Source organism: Gambusia affinis, linkage group LG16, assembly GCF_019740435.1.
Source record: "Gambusia affinis linkage group LG16, SWU_Gaff_1.0, whole genome shotgun sequence".
NCBI lineage: Eukaryota > Metazoa > Chordata > Actinopteri > Cyprinodontiformes > Poeciliidae > Gambusia > Gambusia affinis.
Genome location: NC_057883.1, coordinates 25,682,866 through 25,707,190, shown reverse-complemented (window position 1 = coordinate 25,707,190; position 24,325 = coordinate 25,682,866). Strand labels below are relative to the sequence as shown.

Below are 24,325 nucleotides of genomic sequence, written 5' to 3'. Positions count from 1 at the left end.
AGAAAATCAGCTTTCAGTGTTTCAAACTTACAGTGTAATGCACAATTTTATATATTTAAACGGTGCTAAAAGCTCATGTTGACAAACACAGCTTTAACTGTACTTCATGACAGTTTGCGACATAAAATGCACTGATGAACTTCAGTCAGAAATTGCAGATTGTCACAGCAGCAAACAACCAAAACACCAGTAGAAGAGGAGATTTAATAACCATCAGTCAACAGCAACTTCCACACCATCATGTCCTGCCTGGTAAATGCATGCAGCAACAGGTGTTTTGAATAAAGGCAAAGGAAAATACATTTTATTTTTTGGACTGTTCCACTTAGTCGTCATGCTTCAGCTTCCTGATCTTTCCCTTGTGGCGATCAATCTCGCGCTGCATGCGTTCGATCTCCTTCTTGTGGTGATCGATTTCTTCCAGGTGATGCTGCTTCAGGGCCGCCAGCTGCTCCTGCTCTTTCCGTCTTTTGTGTCGTTCCACAGACAAACACAAAAAAATAAAAAGGAGGGGAGAAAACCAAATGTTAGATTTTTAATAATTAATCCACCACATTAGCTGTGTAAATTGTGAAATTTAAATTAGGAAAACAAATTTCCTTAAGGGAAACAGTCCAATTTAAAAAAAAAAAAACATCACATTTTTCAATTAAACGTTTTTCAATAGGATGAGAGGGTTTTTTAATAAGCTGTGTTTCCATTAAACATAAAATTGCACAATTTGAAATTACAAAAGTAAATTTGCTTAACTGAAACACATAAATTTCAAGGGGAAAAAAAACACAGGCACAAATTTGTTGCTAAAAAAAAAATATCCGCCAAGATGAAGTACAAAAATAAAATCCACTAACCATCAAATTGTGCAAATTGAAATTACATCAATCCCTCCCTCCATGTCGGGTCGTGGGGTCAGCAGCTTCAGAAGCTCTCTCTAAGGGAGAGTCCAGACACCCTACAGAGAAAACCCATTTGGGCCGCTTGTATCCGCGATCTGGTTCTTTCGGTCATGACCCAAAGCTCATGATCATAGATGAGGGTGGGAACGTAGATCGACCGGTAAATCGAGAGCTTCATGTTTTGGCTCAGCTCTCTCTTCACCACGACGGACCGGTACAGCGCCCGCTTGACGGCAGACGCTGCACCAATCCGCCTGTCGATCTCCTGCTCCCTTCTTCCCCCATTCGTGAACAAGATCCTGAGATACTTGAACTCCTCCACTTGGGGCAGGACACCCCCCCAGACCCAGAGAAGGCACTCTACCCTTTTGAAAACATGGCAATTAAAAAAAAACAACTGTTTGGATAAAAAAAAAAAATTGTTTTTGTGCCAAGATGAAGTGGTATCAAAATACGCCAGTATGTCGCATCACAAGGAATCAACTAGCGAATGTTACTACTGGTGAAAACCATGAAGAAGACGACAGGAAGTGGTAGATGGATGATGGTTTTATTCCGACTGTCACAGCATCACACATGTGTCAGTCCAAGGTTCTTCTATAAAATGGCCGACTATAACAAGACTTCGACCTAGGATGGATGATTAGCGCTAGAATATTGTCTTATGTAACTATGTATGTCCGTCGCTCCCATGATCTTTAGGATTATTGCGTGAACAAGCGTAGTCACGTGATTTCAATTTAATTTCTTATTAAACTGAATCACATGTTCAGTTTCATATGTCACAAATATTTTGTAACATATTAAAACACAGCTACTATTGAATTTAAATATATACAAATAAAAAATCGTACTTGAAATACATTTCCTCCTCAGCAGCTTGCTTCTTCCCCATGGCGCCGCCCGCCTCCCTGATGGAGCCGCCGCCGCCGCCGCCTTTTCCTGCACCTTTTCCCAGCTCACCCAGCTGCAGCAGGTGAGACAGAGATTCAAAGAAGACAGACTGAAATCGCTTATTACTTCATCCAAAGTGCTAAATATTAGCAAGAAATACAAATATAATCATAAGCAACATATTATACACAAAATGCAATATTTTAAGTAATTTAAATATGACCTAAGGAGGCATTTGCTTTGTTGGTGTATTTTGATATTCTTTTTTATGGTAATTTTTAGAGATTTAAATGATTAATGTCCCATTTAAAGGTCAGCAGATTCACATTCTACTTTCTAGCAACTTTTGATTAAGATTAAGTTAAAAGTTTTTATTACGTTATTGTGAAATTAACACTCTCAGGTTTGATTAATGTCTAAACTGTATAAAACAGCATGTTTGACAGCATGAAGGAAAAATAATCTAAAATAAAATATGCAAAAAAAACAAACAAAACAATACATTATGACATGCTACCATTTAAAGAAATTTAAAAATGAAGTACAAAAGAGCCATTATAAACAAAAAACATGGATACTTTTCCCAGAAGAACCAAAAACTATTTAACCGACTGGCGCATGGCAGGCTTGACTTCTTTTGAGTGGCCTAGTCAAAGCCTGGATTGAAATCCCAGTGCAAAGAGTGACCACTAAGACTGAGAGGTCAGTATTTAATCCCTTAGGGCCAGGTCAGCTTCAATGTCTTCTTCCTTTTTTCCAACAGGAATAATTTAAATCATCATTTGAAAACTTCATCTTGCATTTAGTCAGGTAATTTGTGACCGATATGAAAATATTTAAGAATTAAAAACAAAACAAGCCTGTTTTTTTAAATATATGGGACAAAAAAGGAGTTATAAATAGTGACATGAAACAGAAATGCCCAGTTAACAGAAGTAACATTGGTTTGAAATATTAAAGAAATACCAGTGAAACAAATGGATACACGTTAAAATACTTATAAGGATTTAAAACTAAATTCACAAATAATAATAGGCATTGAATACATAAAAACAAACTAAATAATTTATCAAAATTTAATTTTTTAAAATCCTATAAAAAATTGTTTAATAATTTCTGGTGAAAAATAAAATGTTTTTAACTCTTAATTTCCTTCAAAGAGTTGGAGATGCTTCTGTAGCAGTCTGTGTTACAGGAGTTCTGAAGGAGCTTCTGAATGAAGACACTCTGTTGCTCAGGGATGTTTGTGATTCTGTCATCACAGCAGTAAGCAAATTAAGTACAATAAATAAAATTTAAATTAAACACAAAATAAAACTGAAACTGCAATAAAAATAAAAAATATTACTGTCCTAACACAAACTTCAGTTAGTTTCAAATAATCTTAACTTTGAAAAGTCAAACAAAGAGGATATGTTTCAAGTTTGTTGTTTTCTAACTTGAAAATGCAGGAAATGAGGCTTTCCTGTGGGTTTTAATTTTTTACTTCTGGTTTCATGTGAAAAACTTCTGATAGAAGTAGAAGGACTGCATCTAAATATTAATAATAATAAGAAGAAAAATTAAAAAAATATATATTATACAGTAACATAACACAACACAACTGAGTCAGCTGAACTTTGAAGGTCAAAATCAGGTTTCGAAATAATGAAAATAATAAAATAGTGACATGTTTTACTGTGTAATCTGAGCAAAATCAATCACAATAGGTAAAAACAATTCACAGATCCTCTGTTATGACGCAGCTGGTAATTAGTACCTTTGACAGGTCAGATTTAACCAGTCACTATTTACCCAAATCACTAATGTAATCTAGAAACCATTACTAGTTATTTAAAATCGATGTTATTCCAATCATGTTTTCCAACATGGTTTTTTAGTAAGCTAAAAAAAAACATGTTGTTGAATGATAGGGTCGCGGTCTGGTTTTTAAAGCAGCCAGGAAGAAAAAGACGTTTATTACCTGATCGGAGGACATTCTCAGCTGAGATGTGACAAAACTCCTGACGTTTAACCTCAACAGCCTCGCCATGTTTGACCGTCAGGTACAAAAACAACGCTGACGCTGACGGTTTGCCCTTGTCCACAGAAACCAGCCAGCGGACCGTACCATTAGCGGCGAAACGGAGGGGCGAGTCCGCCTGCTCGTTTGGTCTAAACTCTGTAGAAAATAATATGTTTTATATCGAATGGCGAAAAACACTTTAATACATTCGAGAAGTAACTTTGTAAAACTTTAGTTTGAAGAAATAAACGGTATTTAGCGTGAAATAGCTCAACTTCCGTAATGGTACGTTCCCCAGCGTAACATCTTACGTAATTTACGTACCTGTCGACCCCACGTTGATTCGGGTCATTTTCGCGTTTAAGGTAACTTTTATTTCATGTTAAAATTTACTATTTTTCCTGGAAATGGATCAAATATGGAATCTCAATAAGAAATAAAAAAAGTCTAACATTTTTTAAATAACCTTCGGCTCAAGTGGAACATTTTACATTTATAAATGACGTGTTACAAAAAGCATTAAAAATGTTTTTGTAAATCTTTAAAGAAAAAAAAATTGGAACAGGTCCTGTAATCAAACTTTTCTCATTTATATCAGAATTTAATTGGGTATAAACAAGATTTGATTTTTATTTGTGCTTTTATTTATGTTTTATTTTACTGTGGTTTTCTGTGATTTAAGAACATTTCCTTGTGCAGAATTAAGCTAATGTAACAACATTAGCTTAATTAAGTTCGCAGGTTAATTAAGTTACTGAAATAAATGAATGAGAGTTAATTCTTACAGAATTTGAGGGGAAATATCTCATAAAATTGTATATTTATTTACAAATTAGAGAAGATAAATATTTATAGCTATAACAATTTCAGTTGGAAATTCATCTGTTATTTATGGAATAATTTGTCATAATTATGAGATTAAAATCTCAAGAAGAAAGGAAAAGGTTTGTGATTTAAAAAAACATGTAATTAAGAATTAAGTTCAATGAAAATATTTAAAAAACACATTTAACTTATTTCTGCCTCATTTTTGGGTTTGGTTAAAATGGTTTTCCAACATCTGAGCAGCTATTCTTTCAAATATGTCTTAAATTAACACAGTTATAATAACTTTATGATCAGAACCAGATGGGAAAATGAAATGCGTTACAGAATTTTATTCAACACAGCAAAGAAAGCTTCAGTCCCCTTTTTGAGCAAACCAAACTCTGCCTTGTGTGCTGAAGGAAGTTTTCGCCTCCCAACGTCCCCAAAAATATTTTACATTTTGCTTGCCAGGTAACACAGAAAGAAACTAAAAGTAAAATTTCCAACCTCATTCACTACCAATGACATTATGTACAGGGCTGGTTGGACCCTCGACTGCAGGCAAATAATAAAAACAAAAACAATTCATCAGTTCATGTAGAAAAAAAATGAAACTAAAACTTTCACATCACTATCAGAACGGAAAGACATTCAGAGGCTCTCATATTTGTGATGATTACTCCCCTAAAGAAAATGAAAATGAATCAAATTGTTCATTAAAAACAACAAAAGAAATAGTTTTGATATTGACAGTTCAAGGGCTGGCAGCTGCAGGACGAATCAGAATCTGGTCTGTTGATCTGTAAAAAGCATCACCATAATTACAGATGTGTGTCTACTTAAGCAATAAACAACTGGAATAGCTAATTCATAAACTATTCTAAGAAATTCCTCACTAGTTTGACATCCTAATACTGGAAAATAATCCTAAAATGTATTTTTTTTCCCCCATTTAAAATATGTACAGAATGTAATTAATAAATAAGTTGAAAACAAAACCAACTGCCAAATCCATCCGTAAACTGTAGTCTGGCTATCTTTTCCTAAACAAACATTGTCCAGATGATTCCTCACAACAAACCGCACTGAGAAAACGCTTTTCGCTGACATGTTTTGGTTTTGCTGAATGTTTGGACAGTGAAGTGCTAAAATAAGGTAAAACTCAATGTTTGGGGGACAGGTGGGAAGAAAAAAAGACCAGGCAGCGTCACAGGGTGAGGAGGAGTCTGCAGAGGCCCGCAGGAGGAGGCGGCGCCCGCCGCTGCCCCGTCCTGCCGTGTCAGTCCTGCTTGACGTTCCCCAGCGCCCTGAGGCGCTCCAGCAGGGGCGGGTGGGAGTAGTGCCACATGGAGAAGAGCCAGTCCGCCACAGGGAAGCCCAGGTTGTCCATGTTGAGCTTGATGAGGGCGGAGTACAGCTCTGAGGCTTTGCCCATGCCACGAGCGAAGGCATCTGCCTGGAACTCAAACCGGCGGCTCAGAACCGTCAGACAGAAAGACAGCAGCTGCAGAACAGAGCAGGAGAAGGTGGATCAATCGACTTACACTTAAATGTTGATTCACAGTTTAGAAGATTAAAATTAGTTCCAACTGATTAACTCAAAATGTGCAAATAGAAATTCTTTGTGTTGTAGCTTGGCCTCCACCCAGCAGAGGGCGCCGCCGGTCATCCTTAAGCGGAACTACAAAGAAGGACGTCGGAGTCATGACACCATGGGAAAGAAATGGTCCAGAGTCCGATTTGGGATTCAAAATGCACTTTATGCGGTTTTGTTTTGAAATATAAACACTCGACAAGCTCCTTAAGTTTCACTTTAACAGCAGCCATTCATCCGAGCTCAAGCAGTCAACTTCTCTTCGATTAACGTACAAGCTATTACGTCCGTTTAGACTTCCTTTTAGTGTTGTAGTTTGGCCGACAGCCAGCAGAGGGCGCTTTAAACAACGCCAGTGGTACAGTAACAAAGATGGCGCCCAGCAACAACAAAGGTCCAAACGGAGTCTGTGTTGGAGGGGCAAATGCACGTTATGGGGTTCTGTTCTCGACAAAACTCCTCAAAAATATTAAAATAATACCATTTATTCAACTGCATGACTGAGCGGAGTCCACTTTTCATTTAAAAATGAATGAAATGAAAAATGAAAATAAACATTCCTCGGAGGCGATCACTTCAAGCAGCTAATTTTAAATTAACTCATTAATAGAGAACTTTAAAACAAAGGAAAATAAACAGTTTGGTGACCCAAATTACCTCGTTATAAGGAGAGAAGATGAACTGGAAGATAATCATCAAGCCAATTAATGTAGGCTGACTTTGAGTGAATCCAAAAGCCACAAACAGCTCCGTGCGCCCGATCAGAACCGCAAACAGGGAGAAGCAGAGAAAGGAATTCATCTGCAGACACAAAAAGATTTAAATAAATAAATGAGATCTGCTCCAATAAGCCCCGTTTGATTCACGGTTCTCTTTTACCACAGGTAAAAATTTTAAAATAACTTTTCCAGCACCGCAACAGGGACAATTTAAGCAAAAATTGTGTTTTGAAATGTTACAAAACACTAATTTAACACAAAAAAAATCTAAATAAGATCTTAATAACATCTCTTAAAGTTTAAAATATAAGCCAACACCTCAATCAATCAAACACATCAATAATCACTGAACAATTAGGAATAATCAATAAAACTAATTACTTTCCAGCTCAAAGTAAATATACAAAGAAAATGTAAAAAATCTCTAAATAAAAATTTTCTTGCTACGTTTTCTTGAATTTAGGAAAAAGAAATAAATTTGCTAATTCGAACTGACCTAAAAATAGACGTTTACTTCAGACAATGATAAAAAATATATATTTTTATTTGGTGTATGTACATTTTCCAAATTTAATTGCAGTTTGTTACAAAACTATATTTTGAAGGACTTTTTACAGAAATAAAACCTTGAAAACAGCTAACAGAGTTAAGCATGTTGATTATAGCGATGGTGAATTAAAAACTGATCCATTTCTGGTTTAGTTTCGATCACCTGACTGATGACGATGTTCTTGACGGTGTGACCGAGCTTCCAGTGGCCCAGTTCGTGACCCAGAACCGCCAGGATCTCCGCGTTGTTGCAGCCTTGCTTCTTCTGTGGAGAAAATTAAAATGACCCCGTCGGGTTTCCACTTTCATAACTTCCTGTGTGAGGAGGATTTGAATGATGATTTTTACCACCTTGGATTTTTGCTTTGTCTCGCTGGACGATTCTTCCGGGTCCGACTCCGACTGCGTGTCTGACTGCGGCTCTCCGGCGCTGTTCAGAGGGGAATAATCCTCCAGCAGCGTGTCGAACAGCACGATGCGCTTGTTCTTGAAGAAGCCGTAGAAATACGCGTTGCTGTGCGAAGAACGCTTCGAACCTGGACGGATAGAAAACAAAGTTATCCGGGAAGCAATTCCTCCCAAAGTTTAAGACTTCTCACAATCTACACATCACATTTCTACCTTCAACCACATAGAGCTTAGTGAGAGGGAAGCTGATGCTCTTGGCCATGTCCTCTATCGCCGTCTTTAGCTCGCCCTCCGGCAGCGGGGTGAACTTATCGAACAGCGGAGCGATGTAGTCCGCATAAATGGTCACAAGAACCTGCAAATAGCAGAGCAACGAGCCGATCAGCGAGCAGAAAATACAGCAATAACTGAGGAGACATTTAAACACTGAAATAACAGACAGAGCCTTTTAAAAGTATTCAAACTGCTTAAACTCTGTCAGATCTTATCCACTTGAACTTTAACCTCTAGTTAACAGAAAGTTACAACGACAAACTTCTGTGTATTTTATGGGTTCAAAGAAAAAAAAACTATTAGAACAATAAAAACATAATATTATGAGAATAAAATCCTTATAATACAAGAAACGTTGTAACAGCATGAAAATAAAGCTGTATGACAAAAAGTAATTTATAAAGTCAAAAAAACAAAAATAAAGTTGTAATATCATGAGAGTAAAATCATCTGACAGCAGATAAAAAAACTATAATAAATCTGAAATAGTATAAGAAAAGTTGTAACAACAAGAATAAATCTGTATGATAAAAAGTCAACATTATGAGAATAAAGTCGTAAAAATCTGAGAAAAAAAGTTATAAATATTTGAAAATAAAGTTGTAAAAATAATAATTTACTGATAACAGCTACAAATTAAAATGTGGAACAAATTAATATTAATAAAGTTATAAAAATAGGTAAATACTTTGTCTCTTAACACATCAGCATCAAATTATTACCAGCATGAATTTGAAACGAGGAAGGAAACAAACTGACTTCAGTAACTTCATATCAAACTTTGCTCCAGTGGTATTGTGACTTCATTGTGAGAAAATTATTTTGTTCTCATCATTTCAACTAGAAAGAAACAGCACCTACAATCAAATTTTAAAAACTTCATTTTTTCCACTTTAAAAAACTTTTTGTTCGTCTGTCACCTAAAATCAAAACGAGAAACCGACAGAGGAAAATGGAGGAAGATCTCCTGACTGACCAGAGAGACGAGCAGCGTGAAGAGCCAAGCGTAGATGAAGAAATAATCTCCTCCGATCTTTATGATGTACAGGAGCAGCGAGCTCACCGGCAGCAGGATGCACTGGGTCACCGCAAACTTCTTCACCGCGTCCTTCAGGAAAAAACCCAACGTCTGGGTGGGAGGAAGGACAGACAGTAAACCTTAAATCTGCCAGAAAAAGCTGCTCGTCTTCAGAAATGAGAGGAAAAAGTTTCTCCAGGTAGGAAACCTGCTGGTTGAAGCCGTGTTTCTCCTCAATCACAAAGGTGCTGTACAAACTCCAGGGAAGTCCGGTCACGGCGCCGAACAGCGTGGCCAGAGTCAGGAACACCAACGACTGGGTGATCTCGTAGTCCGGGCCGAACCCGAACCGAGCCGTCACAGAACCGGCAAAGTGCCACAGGAAAGGGATTCCGCCCAGCAGCAGGATCAGCTGAATGGGCCACAAACAAAACGTTGAGTTCACTTATACACCGATCACATATCAATATCTGTATCGGTCCTGCACTCTGGATCTATGCAGATCTAGTCAGTCTAATTCTAGGCTTTATATTTATTTTACATTACAGTATTTATCTTCCTAATTTAACTTTCTGAACCATTTGAAAGGTTTGCTGCCGTTTATTTTTACATGTTGTTGAGACGCTTATCCAGGGTTGCACGTGTACTCATGCACATACAGCTGTATTTCACACATAGTATGTTTCATTTATGCACAGAGAGCTTTTGGAGGAATGGAACTTGACCTTGCATGTTTCACTTCCAAACAAAAGGCTTTCAGTAGAAGTGAAACTTAAGCTGACACCATGATATCATGGCATTCCTTAGCTGACGTAGTTCATCAGACGACCAATAAGGCGTGTCTTAGATATAAAGAATGGATCGTCCGTTTTTGATCAGATGCTGTTCAGTCCCGGTGTATTCACGTCACAACCAATTAGCCTGTGAGGGTAAGCGTCTCTTTCTTTTTAGCGCTAAAAAGAATAAAATAAGTAAAGTCTGATTATTTGTGTTTGGCTGTTTTCTGCACGTGTGATCACATGGTTCCGATTCATCGATAGTATATTTGGTTCAACAACTTGGTAGCGCAGAGGATGGTTACATGTTGACACACGTGCAGAGTTGTGCAGATTTGGCCAGCCGTTTGGGCTGCTGCGGCCTGACCGGACAGTGTAACAGCGTTGGGCCCAAAAAATCTAGTAAGGAAGTTTTTTCCTTGAACGCATTTGCACTGTCTGTTGTGGGGCTGCCTAAAAGTTAAAATATCAGCCGTAATAGTTTAGGAAGAGTCAATAGAGCAAGCTGATTTGAATTGTCAGCTGTGTGTAATGCTCATGTGTAAGTGCAAAGTAATGAAATAGAAATAAAAAGAGATGAAATAGAAATAAAAAGAGATGTTTGCTGGATTGGCTTATTAGTGAGAGGTGGCCGTCTCCCCCTTGTGCCACTCACACAGGTGTGTGAGTGCGTCGGACGCGACCAAGGTTTTGGCTGGGTTTTTGTCGGTTTTTAGATCCCGGAGAAGTGACTAAGCTCCAAAAATAAACGCGTAGCCAATCCGAGCCAGCTCAAGAGAGCTGACCGCAGAGTAAAAGAAAAAGTTGATTACGATAGAGTTGATCGTGATCTGTGGCTAGGACAGCCTGGGACAAAAGTTGATTACGATAGAGTTGATCGTGATCTGTGGCTAGGACAGCCTGGGACAAAAGTTGATTGCGATAGAATCGATCGTGATCTGTGCCTGGGACGGCCTGGGACAAAAAAGTTGATTGCGATAAAGTTGATCGCGACCCGTGCCTGGGACGAAAAGTTGATTGCGACAAAGCTGATCGCGATCTGAGCCTGGGACGAAGTATAACTGAAAAGAGAATAAGAGATTTCTTCTGTGTGGGAAGAAAATAAAGACGTTTTCTTTGTGGGAAGAGAGAACGTCCAGGGCTCAAAGCGGGGATCCTTTTAGGTGTTCTCTGTCTGTTTGTCAGCTCCGCCGCCGAGCGGAGTGCGTGTGTGTCAGCTGTGGGTGTGTGAGAGCTGCAGACGTTTTTGCTCTCATGTGTTCTGGTGCTGGTGAACTGTAATTTAAACACGGTTAAACACGACAAAACAAACCGTGTTTAAGTTATCAAGTGTGTGCGGCCGCGCCCGTCACAGTTAAAGAGGTTTGACTTTGTCTGTGGTGTTGTCTCGTCGCCGTACGAGCAGGTGCCGCCGTGCCCACTAAACAAAACATAAGGTGATTTCTGAATTTGCAAAATGGAGAGTGACTCCAGGGATGAGGGTTACGACTCAAAGTGGGGCACAGGCCCTTGGGTGACTCTCGGGGAACAAATAGACGGACTAATAACTTATCTGGCGGAGCAAGATGAATTTCAAAATAAAGGGGAAGAACAAAAATAAAAAATAAAAACACACGCCGTGTGTGTGAGTAATAAATTATAACAAAAAAAAAAAAAAGGCAGGGAGGAGAGAAGAGGTGATTCTTGCTCCAGGCATGGCAGACGAGGTCGACAGGAAGAAATTTGATTTAAAAGGGGGTATAGGACCTTTGTTTATGGTTGGTGAGCAAATAGAGGGAATAACTAGCATAACTAGAAGAAAATCTACAATCACTAAAATTTCAGCAAAAGATCTAACAAAATTTATGCTACTAAATTTCACCAACTTAAAATTATCAGAGTCTAAGCTAATAATGATTTGTAAAACTTTCTCTCCTTTATTAAAAAGGAAAAGAAGGAATATTCCGGTAATACATGCTAGTTTGAAATTAAATTGAACAGTTTTAAGGGCTGAAAATAATTGAGACTGAAGTGTTTATATACCATAAAGTATTTGTTGCATTTAAACTGAACAGTTAATTTAGAATTTAATTCTATAAATGAATTTACATTTTATTACAATGGGTGAAGTGCTCTAGCAGCAGGTAGTTCAGTTACTGCTGGATTCTAACATATGTCTGACATAGTTTTAATAACAATAAATGAATACATGAATGAATAAATAATAAATAAAAATGTGCGCATTACCTAAAAACAGGAACCTGACAACTAAAAGATAAATATTAACATATTAAATATGTTAACTAATATTGGAAATTTCATGAAGCTTCAATAAAATTGATAATTTGAGCATAGGACAACAAGAAAAGCAGACTGAAAATTTGTGACTAACTGAAAATCAGATAAATATTTATGTTTCTGTTTGTGCTGCTTTGGTTGATGAAAATTAGTGTGATTATGAGAACAAACAAACTGTACTCAAGCACTGAGTAACTGATGAAGTTATTAATTATTTAATAAATAATAATTATAAAAAGATGTCTACTGCTATAAAATAAAAGATTAAAGGAAACTTTGATTTAAATAACTGGTTACTTCAAACTGATGATTGTGAATATAAATAACGTTTTCTAGACTGAAATTTAAACTAGGTTTGACTGATTGATTGATGATTATTAAATTCATAAATACATATTGAATTAGAGGATTTTAGATTTGGTTTAATTTTAGGACGGTAATTTTTGTTTAAAAAGTGTAAAAACCCAAGAAAAAAAACAATGTTCTGCAGAGGAGCGAACTTTGGGTTGTGTCATCTGTCAGGAATCAGACAGAAGTGTTCCACCTTGATGAATTTGACAACATCTACATGTCTCCTACAAACAATGTCACTACCAGGTAAAACTAATAATTTTTAAGCGTGCCATGCACACCACAGGACAGGATGAAGCTCTATAAGGGAAATAGGTCAGCTGATCAAATGTTAAAATAACAAAAGCAGCAACAGGATAACATAGAACTGGAATCCTCTTAAATTAAGATAAAAAAGAGCAAACAATAGATAAAATTGTTCTAGCTGACATGCAGGCAAATGCTCCAATAGCAAGATCACAAATGAGAATAATTAAAAGAGTCAACACTGAATGATAATAAAATTTTTTCAATTAAAAACAAAAACAGAAAGAGGCAGGAGTTTTCACTAAAAGAGGCTGAAAACAAAACAGGCAGACTGCAGAGACAGAACTCAGGCAAAATGAAAACTATTGGGTTCCTGACAGGGACAATAACATAAAATAATTTTTTTAAAAAAAAAGGGTCATTGCCACCAGCTCTGAACACACTAGCATAAAAATACAGACTTGACTATTTTCGTTTTGGGCAAAATCAAGAACATGAATGCTCTTAAAGGGCCAGTTGTACCAGAATGTATTGATAAAAGCCATTCACAAACTGTTAAAATATCACGCATTTCTTAAATATCATTGAATTTTTGTGATTTTTTGCAATAAAAGTGTTTGTGGTAGTAATTTGGAAATATTTGCACTTATTTATGACGGTAAATTTGACTTTTTATTACTCGCTGTACAGGTCATATAATGGGACATCAATTAGGTTTGAGGCAGCTGTTTAGTTCAAGTAAGGAAGTTTCACATTTTTTTTTATTAAAACTGCAAAAACTCCCAATTATTTGCTCAGAAAAGTGCAGGGATTTGTTGATTTTGGTGAATTTCCCTGATAATTCTAAACAAAACTGGAGCGACTGATTGATATAATTTGGCAGTAAACGGATAGAACTGCATTAATTTGATTGATGACATAATATTTAAGCACACTTAGTGTTTAGTTTAGAATCTGGAGGGCCGCACAAACCCACAGCGGGCTGGATTTGGCCCACGGGCCTTCAGTTTGACACGTGTTCTAAGGGGATATATCCCGTAATAATTAATATCACAGAAGGAACTTTGACAGTCAAGGGGGAACTGCTACCCCACAAAACTTCAGGAGTCCACACTGGGAATAGAACCCCGACTTGGACTGTATTAGATCAAACCCCATCATCACCAAATCCCATGTTTGGTCCCAACTAAATGACATTATATCTAAACTACAGTTAATCTTAAAGGTCCATACACAAACTTAATTGAAATGCTTAAAGAAGCAGTTTTAAAAGGCGTCCCTGAATATGTTATGCAGTCTATAAAACACAATCAAGATCTTGCAGGGTGTGAACATGTGAGATGGAAAAGACACCTGCTTCATCACCTCTTAAAGGCGCAGGACGAATAAAATATTAATAAAAAACAGTCTTAAGGGCTTAGACACTCAGACGCTGAAACTCCAATTGCAGGAAGCAAAACAAAATTACATTAATTAAATAAAAGAAAACAAGAACATGTGATGGTTGCAGCAGCATCTTCTCAAAATAAATCTACACAGGGTAAAATTCCAAATTACTGGCAAAACTCTAATCATACTGGGGGGGGAACTGGTTCCTCCTCCTGCTTTTTCTTTTTCATATCCTCAAACAGATACAGAGCGTTTCCTCGTGGACGGGGATGGCGTTTGGCTGGATGTGGATGGGGAGCCATGGGGCAAGGTCACGGAGCACGAGGCCAAGGACCAAAGGAACTTGACGTGCTACCAGTGCGGACATTTTGGACACTGGGCCAAACACTGTGTGAACATACCAAAGACTGCCAGGTATGATCCCCAACAATCCTTATGTGATTCCTGGACATTGCTTTCAGGGGAATACTGAGGCCACACAGAACATCTACTGACACACTGCTGAGGACCCCGGAGACAATGTGGGTACAGCAGACCCCATGTTGTCTGCAACAGTGGAAGGAAAACACACAGACTTCCTGGTTGACACCGGAGCCACACATTCCACTCTGAACTCTGCTCCTCCTTTTTCTCTGACATCAAGAACTGTGTCTTTAACAGGGTTCTCAGGGACTGAACAGTCTGCTATTCACGATGCCTCTGACCTTCATCTTGGTTAATCAGAATATGAAACATTCTTTTGTAAGTTCTCCTGCGACTCCCATGAATTTGCTTGGGCGACACTTGCTGATGAAGATGGGAGCAACAATCATGTGCTCGGCTGATGGAATAATTGTTGCTTTTCCTGATGGCACCTCCCTTCTTTGTGGAAATTTCCAAACAGAAGGACAGTATCTGATCCAGCCAGTGGTGTCTGAGTTTGCTGACATCTATTGGGGACTTTTAACAAATTTACCCTACAGCAGCCTAATGTCAACGTTCATGGCCTGGAAGCCCTGGCTCCTGTGTCTGCGCTTCTGTGTTCCTCCTCCGGATCCACCATGCGGCCCTGTTCTGCGACAGAGACGTCTCTGAATGGTACCAGGAACCTTTCCTTTCCACTTTGAAGGAAACAACCTGGCAGGTAAAAGTCTCGGACATTTATGTAGCTCCTGTTGGTGTAGCTGCTGTTGTCTCTTTCGCAAAAAAAAAAAAAAAAAAAAAAAAAAAATCAGAATGGTATTAATTGTCTCACATTTCTCTCTGTTTGCACCCTGAGCACCAAGTGAAAGAATTGGGCGTGAGGATGAAACGTTCCCTGGCAGCCACAGATTCGATTGCCACAGCAGCACTAGGTTTGTTTTTCTCCCGCTCTCTTGAAAAATATAAGATCAGTCATTCAGGATCTCATCACATAATTAATTTTAAAGTAAAATGTACTACAAATTTCCATATATTCGTGAAATTAGGCATTCTGATGAGACTCCTTGCTTTGTAAAATTAACAATCTTTAAACATATTTCCTAGCATGCCTACATTTCTTATTTAAATAGTTTTCTTTCTATTGTTTGGTAAGATATTCCAATTTCATCTGTCATATTTCCATTAACTGTGAGCATAAAATTATTATCATTACTAGACTTAAAGACTTTAGTTAAAATAAATTCACATCTAATATGCAATCCATATAAATATTTTTAAAATTGACTGTTCCCTCATAATAGAATCGCTTTTAGTTTAATCAGGTTTTGCAAGATATTTTGCAGGACTGCCCACTAGACCTTTTGCTTGCTGCACCATCTACGGAGACCTGTGTTAAAGCCACCTCTCTGGTTTTGCAGCGCCTGCGTCAAACAGATTTTAAGGTCAGTAAAAACAAATTGCACGAAAACAGGTTATGTTTCTGGGTAGAATAATTTCAGCAGGAACGACATGCATGTCCCCATTGAACAAGCTTTTGTCTCTCTCGAACAACACATGGCGTCAGCTGCAGAGCTCTCCATCCCTGACTACACTACAGTTCTTTTTGGATATTTCTGTAACAAAACTGGCTTTTAAAGGTGTTTTGTTTCAGAAAAGGGGGAGGAAAAGGGCATCACCCTTGTACGCAACAGGCAGCTGGGATACCTGATACAAAAACTGAACACATAGTCATGGGACATTCACTGAGTTTCACCATGACAGCGTCGAGACAACAAACACTTTCCAAAGTCCTGAAAGCTCCAAACATTTCAGTCACACACCAAGACATAAATATGGCAGACTGTTTTTCAGAAGGAGAACCCTGCGTGTAGACAAGGTAACACCAGGACTTCAGCAGCTCCTCTGCTGGGACCAGAGGTGAGACAGTTCTTTACAGATGGTTGTTTCAGAAACGACACACAAGGGTTAAGAGCCTGGAAGAGGTGGTGAGATGCCAAAAGGGGGCGTCGCCTGAAGAGAAAAACGTGAAACAAATGGGTGCTGGAGGGGCCCAGATGGCAGGTTAATTCTGCCTCCTGGGAAAATACAAGAGCTGCTCCAAGAAGCTCACGGGTTGGATATGTTGGGACAAAACAGATGATGCACAATCTTAAAGAGTGGTGGCACCTCAAATGATCCACATGGTGAAACATTTTGTGAAAAATTGTTCGGTGTGCGAACAGTTGAATCCTAAGAAAACTTTGAATCCACATCAGGGACAGTTTCCTCCAATCCCATGTCCAGGAAAAGAGATTGTGTTAAATTCTACTGACATAATAAACACGTTGCAAGACAAAAGATATCTGCTGATTTGTGTTGATGCTTCCACAGGATGGCCTGAAGCCTGGCCAGCAACAGCAGAAGATAGTGAAATCATCATAAAATGTCTAATCAATCATTACAACCCAAGGCAAAGCAGAATGAATGAATCAAAATTTAAAACAAAATTGGCTAAGGTTTGTGCACAAACAAAATTAAATTGGGTCGATACATTACACAGAAACCAACTTGTTGTTAGACTGATTAACTGCAACAGCACGATAATATCGAATGTCTAACTGTGTGGCCTGCACAGCTGGACGACTCAGAACCTATACTGAACCTGCTTCTTTGGGGTTCTAACTGCATGCTTAATATGACTAAGTTTAAACAGCCCTCTGGATGTGACACTTTAACAGCTTTATTTCCAGTAATCAACAGCGGAGCCCGGATGGTGCCGCTATTCTAGTTAAAGATAACTATGTCTGTTTCAATTTTACAACAGGTAACCGCAGTGTGGGCCGGATCCCTGACAGTTGGTGTAACATCAAATTCCCAGGGCACTTAATAGGCTAGAGATGGGATATTTTATTTATGCAGGGGTAATAAACTAATTGAGAGAATATAGACAGGTGTGACAGGTGTCTGTGCTATGGTGAGACTTAGAGCCTGTGTCATCATGGTAGGTGTGTTCACCTCTGAACCTCTGAATCACAGCATCTTTTCACAGGTCAAGTGCAGCGCAACTGTGGAGCTGCAACTTTCCAGATTTTAAATGCAAAAAGTCCAATCATTTCTCGGTGTGCCTGGATGAAAATGAGGCATCTGGACACACGTAGAAACTGGTTGACATCAACAGATACTAGACGACACAATTTTGAATTAAGTTTGCAGAGCTCATTAAAACAAATTAATCCTGTTGACTTCTTAAGATTTGGCCAGTATCATTACATTGTGTTAAGACTGAATTTTTATCTAAAACATTGATTGCCAAGTTTAAAATGTGTTTTCATTTTGTTCACTAAACATATTTCTTTTCAGATGGTAAGTTTGTATCCCTTTATGACCACTAACTACTTTTATATTTTGAACTTAAAGATTTCACCTCTCGAGTACAAAAAGGGATCTTAACAATACTTTGTTTAGGATTTTATTTGTCAGTGTTCTATATAACATTTAATCATTTATCTTATTCTCATTAAGTTTTGGCTCATCCAAGCTTTCATATTGACTAACATTTTATTCATCTTGCATTATTCAATTTATAGTTTACCGGCATTCACAGTATTAACCTCACATTGTATTCTATTTACATTTTATTGTTTGTTCACGTTTAAATAATAATAAAAAAAAAAAAAATTAATAATAATATAAGAAACAGATTTCAAATGCCGGTTTCAATTTCTAACATTTATTTTAAAATTTACTCCTTTAACTCATTAATTTCACTTTATTGTGCAATTCAAACCGGTTCGACATTGATAGGGTTTGCTAGAAGACATTGCCTTGATTAAACTTTGTAGATCGCATTACAACTCAATACTACTGAATTCTAATGAATTTTCTAGAAGAATTACATTGTACTTCTACTGAATTTTTGCCAATAACACTGATTTGCATATTTTTCGAGGGTGCTTGTTTCTTATTCTGTTTGTTACACATGGTTTTCATCTAAAAAAAGTATCTGAAAATTTCTTTGTTTACGTTTAAAATTTTCAAGCATCATCTAACAAATATTCATTTTAAGGTTTATCTTCTTGACTTTTGGTTTAAAAAATCAAAATTTTCACTGATGTTTATTCATTTCTCATTTTAAATTTATTTTTAAACAAAATCTAATGTTTTATTATTTTCTTCATTTTGCATTTCTTTTCAGGTATAAAATCCATAAATTTTTTAAATAATATTTATTTATTTTTTATTTATTTTTGTTGAATGTTCTTTGTTAGCCTGTAAGAGGAACACTGTGGTTTCTTCCCGCCGCCCAGGGCCAGGGGGCGCTCTGTTCGATTTTTACCCCATAAGAATGAAATGAAATGACAACAACAAACATCGTAATGGGCCCGGGGAGTTTTCCGAACAGTGGGCAGTGTTTCCTCAGGATGTGTGATGCTCCCCAAGCTGTTCGATGTTCTATTTGTGGTCTCTTAGAGACCAAAAGGGGGAGTTGTTGAGACGCTTATCCAGGGTTGCACGTGTACTCATGCACATACAGCTGTATTTCACACATAGTATGTTTCATTTATGCACAGAGAGCTTTTGGAGGAATGGAACTTGACCTTGCATGTTTCACTTCCAAACAAAAGGCTTTCAGTAGAAGTGAAACTTAAGCTGACACCATGATATCATGGCATTCCTTAGCTGACGTAGTTCATCAGACGACCAATAAGGCGTGTCTTAGATATAAAGAATGGATCGTCCGTTTTTGATCAGATGCTGTTCAGTCCCGGTGTATTCACGTCACAACCAATTAGCCTGTGAGGGTAAGCGTCTCTTTCTTTTTAGCGCTAAAAAGAATAAAATAAGTAAAGTCTGATTATTTGTGTTTGGCTGTTTTCTGCACGTGTGATCACATGGTTCCGATTCATCGATAGTATATTTGGTTCAACAATGTTTATTTCACATTAGCTGTTATAATCTAAAGGAGTAAAGACAGAAAATCTTTCTACATGTTTACACCAAGTTGTGAGGCTGTTGGTGTATTTAATTGTGCTGTTCTGTAATTCACCACATTTATGTCTGTGTTAAAAAATATTCACAGCAAAAACACAAAATCTCACCAAATATTTTTAGTATAGGTTCAAGTAGAACATCTTAGTTCAGTAGAAATAAGACAAAACTAACGAAAGTAACTTTTCAGCAAGATAGCAGCTTGTTTTAAGCAGCTAATTCCTTAATATTGATCAAGAAGCACCAGATCCACAGGGAGATTATTTAAACCAGTACTTTATCACCAATATTAAGGAATTATTGATTTAAAATGAGTTCCTATTTTTCTGAATAGTTACTTTAAAGTTAGTTTTGTCTTATTTCAAATGTACAGAGATGTTTGAAATAGAAACTAAACCGTTTCGGTATCAGAAGTGAAAAAAGTGGATTGGTGCTTCCCTACGTTAAAACTGCAGTATCTAACTTTTAGAAAAGAAAAATGTTTTACTTTTTTTTTTCTTTTTTTTTTTACATATTTCTTAAAACTCTTAACATGTCATGACAGTTTATTATGACATCTGATCTGTGAAAAAAAAAAAATCAACTTCTTCCACCACCTTCCTGAGCTGAACCAAAAACAACCAATCAGAGCCAGAAGGCGGGGCTTAGTGCTGTCAATCAAGTGCTGTTAATTGTGCAAATGGTGGACAAACAACTTACAGTCATAGGAACATGGAGAGTGGGGAAGGGGAGTTCAGTTTTTCACAGATTATTTACTTCATATCAAACAGACACGACTTGACAGTTTAAACAAATAGGTAAAAACAAAATTTTAAATAAAAGTTACATACTGCAGCTTTAAAGCAGCAAACTGTAAATATATTTGTAAACTGAGTGCTCTGGTGTTCTTCTTACTGTTCCTTCGATCTCTGAATACAGCCCCGACCAAAAGCTGAAGTTGCTTTTATCCAGCTGATACAGACGCGACTTCTCAAAGGTTTCAGGATCCATGATCTTTCCAAGCTCCTCTGGGACGTGAATGGTTGCCCGGTATATTTTCCTCTGCAGCGCAGAAAAAGGTCGAAAAATAGAAACCAAAAAATTACATTTATTCACACAATTAAAGTTTTAAATGTCTTTATCTGATGCTCAGAAAGGTGAATATTTTTAAATAGGTTATTTTTGTTTTGTTTTTAACAATAATCCATAGTATCTTGTAGTTAAATCTGATTCTCTCCGCTCTATAAACTGAAGACATAAAAAGCTGAAAAAATGTTGGAACGTTCTCGTTTTGTAAAATTGTAACAGATGTTAACTTTAGTCCCACTTTCTTGTTTTCGGAGAACTAAAGTCTTTATCTATGTCCTAAAATGCCGTTTCACCGTGACGCACCACAAAAATAGTTGTGCAAGCCAGAACAGCGCTGAATTATCAAGTCCATAACAACTTGTAAAAACTGTATTTTTAACTCAAGATTAAAATAAGTGTTGATTCGATTATTTTTAGAGCATATTTCTATTAAATCTAGTAATCCCAACCCCAAACACTTTCTTGAAAAAATAAATATTAACAATAATAACTTCTCCACATTTTGTAACATTAAAAACCTCAAACTTCAACGTCTCATTGGAAAGTTATATTTTGGGGGGATTTTTTGGTATTGAATAAGGTTTTTATCATTATTCATACTAAAACAATCAGAAGTTTGTCCCATTTACTGTAATATTCCTTGAAATAATTAGCAAAAAACAATAACAGATATATATTAATAAATGAGCAGAACGCATTGGGTGTTTTATTTAACATATATTTGAAAAAACGTTGTGTACATCTGTTCCCCACTTCATAATGAAACAAAACTTTGTGTTTATCTAATCACACAATACTAAAAATCACATGTTGTTGCTAAACACACACCTTTCAGACAAAAATAATTATATAATTCAATCTTTTATATGTGTTTATTTCATATTACAACAAGTAGAGCTATGTTTAATCTTTATTTGAGTTTTTTTCCTTCTGTACAGAAAGATAAAAACACATTTACTCACCTGTCGGCAGGACAGGTATGCCTCCCAGAGATAAACTGTCCATGAGAATACCAGGACTGAATAAAATATCTGCGTCTCAACGGGCAGCAGAAAAAGAGTTTTTAACATCTTTTCTCTGGGTTTTTTCTCCTCTGACTAACAGACTTGACAGGTTCGGGCTAATGGCTACTGCGCTTCCGCTTCACGCGCTTCAAACTTCCCGCAGCGGAGAACAAGACGATTCTGCGATAATCCGACAGACACCGACTAAAAAACGAAAGCTACACATCCGGCTTTCGTTCCCAAAACTACGAGATTCGCCGTTTTTCCCATTCATGTAAGATTCCCAAAGCGCCCGTCGGTGAAGTGTTTCAACGTTTTTTGTCCCCAATCAAACGGCTTAAACGTTAGTTCCGCCGCGCACCGAATTCCGACATGGAGATATTTCTGACACCAGGAGGCGCAGTTGCTTCATTAAAACTAAGTCGTTTCTTCGAGCTAACGGCTTGTTTTGTTCTTCTTTTGGCGATTAACAAGAAAACTAACGGCTTATTTTTAAAACTGGGTTAAACTCGTTCGAAATGAGTCAATAAATTGTAAACAAATGGCATTAACCAATTAAATAAACCCACAAAATAGTAACAATGCTGGTTCATCCGCCATATTGCGCGTGGCAATCTCACCTGATTTCGACCGTTACATATATAACTTGATGGTCAGTTTAAGAGACCAACACTCATTATAAGGACAAAAATATGTGTAAATCCACATGTAAAAAGAAGAGATAAACTACGTACAATCTGCTGCTCATCTTCTATTGGGTCATTGTTCGTCCATCGCTGCGATTTGGCTCATCCTCAAAAACAGAACCGCATCAAACTGAAACAGTTCTGCGAAGAGGATCATCAGGGCTGGACCTCCCTTCCTTTTTATTATTTTAAAAATCTTTATTGAAAGCAAAAATTACCCAAAGTAAAACCACAAAACATGGGGAATAAAGCTCATTATTTGTCTTTTATTCTACATAAAATTTAATTTACCTGAGAAAATTTGGGACTTGTAGAACAATTGAAAAAACTCTTGTTGCAAGGTGAATAGTTTATTTTATAGCAGTATTTTTTCCTATGTTTGGACAGTTAAGTTATAAGTCCTTAATAAGTCTTTTTGGCTGGAAGTTTGAAAGTCGCTCTTTCTCCAACAATAATTTTTGACGTTTTAACAATGCGTCCTAACATCCTTATAATAATGAAAATATAATATGTATATTTTAATAACATTGTTCCAACGACATCATTAAACCCTATTTAGTTCAGATATTTATTTTCCTCAAACAAATGTGGTGGACATGAAATCTTTAATGGAATGGACTAGAATTATTTTAACATTAAAACTACATTATATTTTTAAATACAAATGTTGGTAATCCTAACTAAGATGAAAAAATGTTAAAGTTTAATCTGATTCAATCTCAGGTGGTGAGAAAAGAAAGTTTGATGTTTTTTTATACAGTAAATGTAAATATTTGAGTTCAATTTGACAGAAATTATATGAGAACGTCCCATTATGAATGTTACATTAATTAATCTTGATGTATTTAGAGAAAGTCTTATTTTGGTGGTTAATCACCTAATAACCACCAAATACTACCGATACTACTTTTCATAATAATAAAAGTATATCTGTACGCATTTAAAATGTTGACAAGTAGTACTGACCTAACGAGGAATGATAAAACGCTTCAGTTATTACAGACTAGATATCCGGCCTGAAATCTGGGTGTAAAGATGAACTCTGACCTGAACATTCAGAGCCACATAAAGATAATTATGAAGTGAGGATTTTATCACCTAAACAACATTTCCAGGATTAAAGCACTAATGTTCAGTTTGCTTCCTGTAGCAGTAGCCACATTTAAGAGGCTCGTTGTATTTTCACTCAGCTGTAACTGGTGGAGGTTTAAGGATGCCTGGAGGATCCACATGGTTACATTCAAGGTTATGTCGTCCTGATTAAGAGTTGTAACGTTGTTCTGCCGGCTCCCTGTAGAGCAGAATGGACTTCAAAATACTTTAATTTTGAAGTATTTAATGTATTTTAGTACATTAAATAACATTATTTTAAAGTATTCTTAACCAGACATGGAAAAGCAGAGTTCAATATTATGCTGCACTAATCTGGAACAAACTTCTAGAAAATTTCAAAAGAGCTGAAACACTGAGTCCCTTTAAATCAAAATAGGTTCATTGTTCTAGATTCTAACTTTTCATTAGTTCTCTGTTTTGGTTGTTAAAGCACTTTGAACTGCATTGCTGATTAAATGTGCTCTAAAAATAAACCAGAGTGGATTCTAACTCACACACTTAAAACCAAACAACTTTTTTCAAAGAAATGCCACTCACAATATGGCGGCAACCATGCAATCTGAACCATCATACCGCCTCTAATTATGCATGGAGATACTGTAAAATGTAACCATGTAGGGGGCGTCAGTTAGTCATTTTCCCAACTGAAAAAGTACCACACCCAAAATGTTTGGCATCTGGAAGAATAATCACATATTGTCTATAATATTAGATAATCTTGATAAGTGTGAGAACAACGATGTAGCAAATAATTCTGCATAATTTCTTCTTCTTTGGCTTTTCTGTCACTTTAATACATGATTTACTTTTACTAGTCTTCTGACTATGTAAATACTATTATGCAACCGAAAACATGACACTATATTTTACAGATTTCAATGT

The 24,325-nt window shown here is 36.9% G+C and overlaps 2 protein-coding genes across 3 annotated transcripts; both read right to left on the bottom strand.

Moving 5' to 3' along the window:
• Window positions 1-11: 11 nt before the first annotated feature.
• Window positions 12-3,906, bottom strand: atp5if1b (ATP synthase inhibitory factor subunit 1b). Its single transcript, XM_044142475.1, has 3 exons — window positions 3,754-3,906; window positions 1,751-1,863; window positions 12-467 (listed from the first exon to the last, which is right to left on the bottom strand). The coding sequence occupies exons 1-3, from the start codon at window positions 3,820-3,822 to the stop codon at window positions 326-328; spliced, it is 324 nt and encodes a 107-aa protein (XP_043998410.1). The 5' UTR covers window positions 3,823-3,906; the 3' UTR covers window positions 12-325.
• A 1,031-nt stretch (window positions 3,907-4,937) lies between these two features.
• zmpste24 (zinc metallopeptidase, STE24 homolog) lies at window positions 4,938-22,480 on the bottom strand. 2 transcript variants are annotated; one of them, XM_044142473.1, is made up of 9 exons: window positions 22,379-22,480; window positions 20,467-20,613; window positions 9,372-9,575; window positions 9,122-9,274; window positions 8,086-8,227; window positions 7,816-8,000; window positions 7,628-7,729; window positions 6,854-6,997; window positions 4,938-6,106 (listed from the first exon to the last, which is right to left on the bottom strand). In XM_044142473.1, exons 2-9 carry the CDS (start codon window positions 20,560-20,562, stop codon window positions 5,882-5,884), a joined length of 1,251 nt encoding a protein of 416 aa, XP_043998408.1. In that variant the 5' UTR covers window positions 20,563-20,613; window positions 22,379-22,480; the 3' UTR covers window positions 4,938-5,881. The 2 variants fall into 2 exon arrangements, with proteins under 2 accessions (XP_043998408.1, XP_043998407.1); XM_044142472.1 differs by lacking the exon at window positions 22,379-22,480 and adding an exon at window positions 21,603-22,248.
• Between the last annotated feature and the right edge of the window lie 1,845 nt (window positions 22,481-24,325).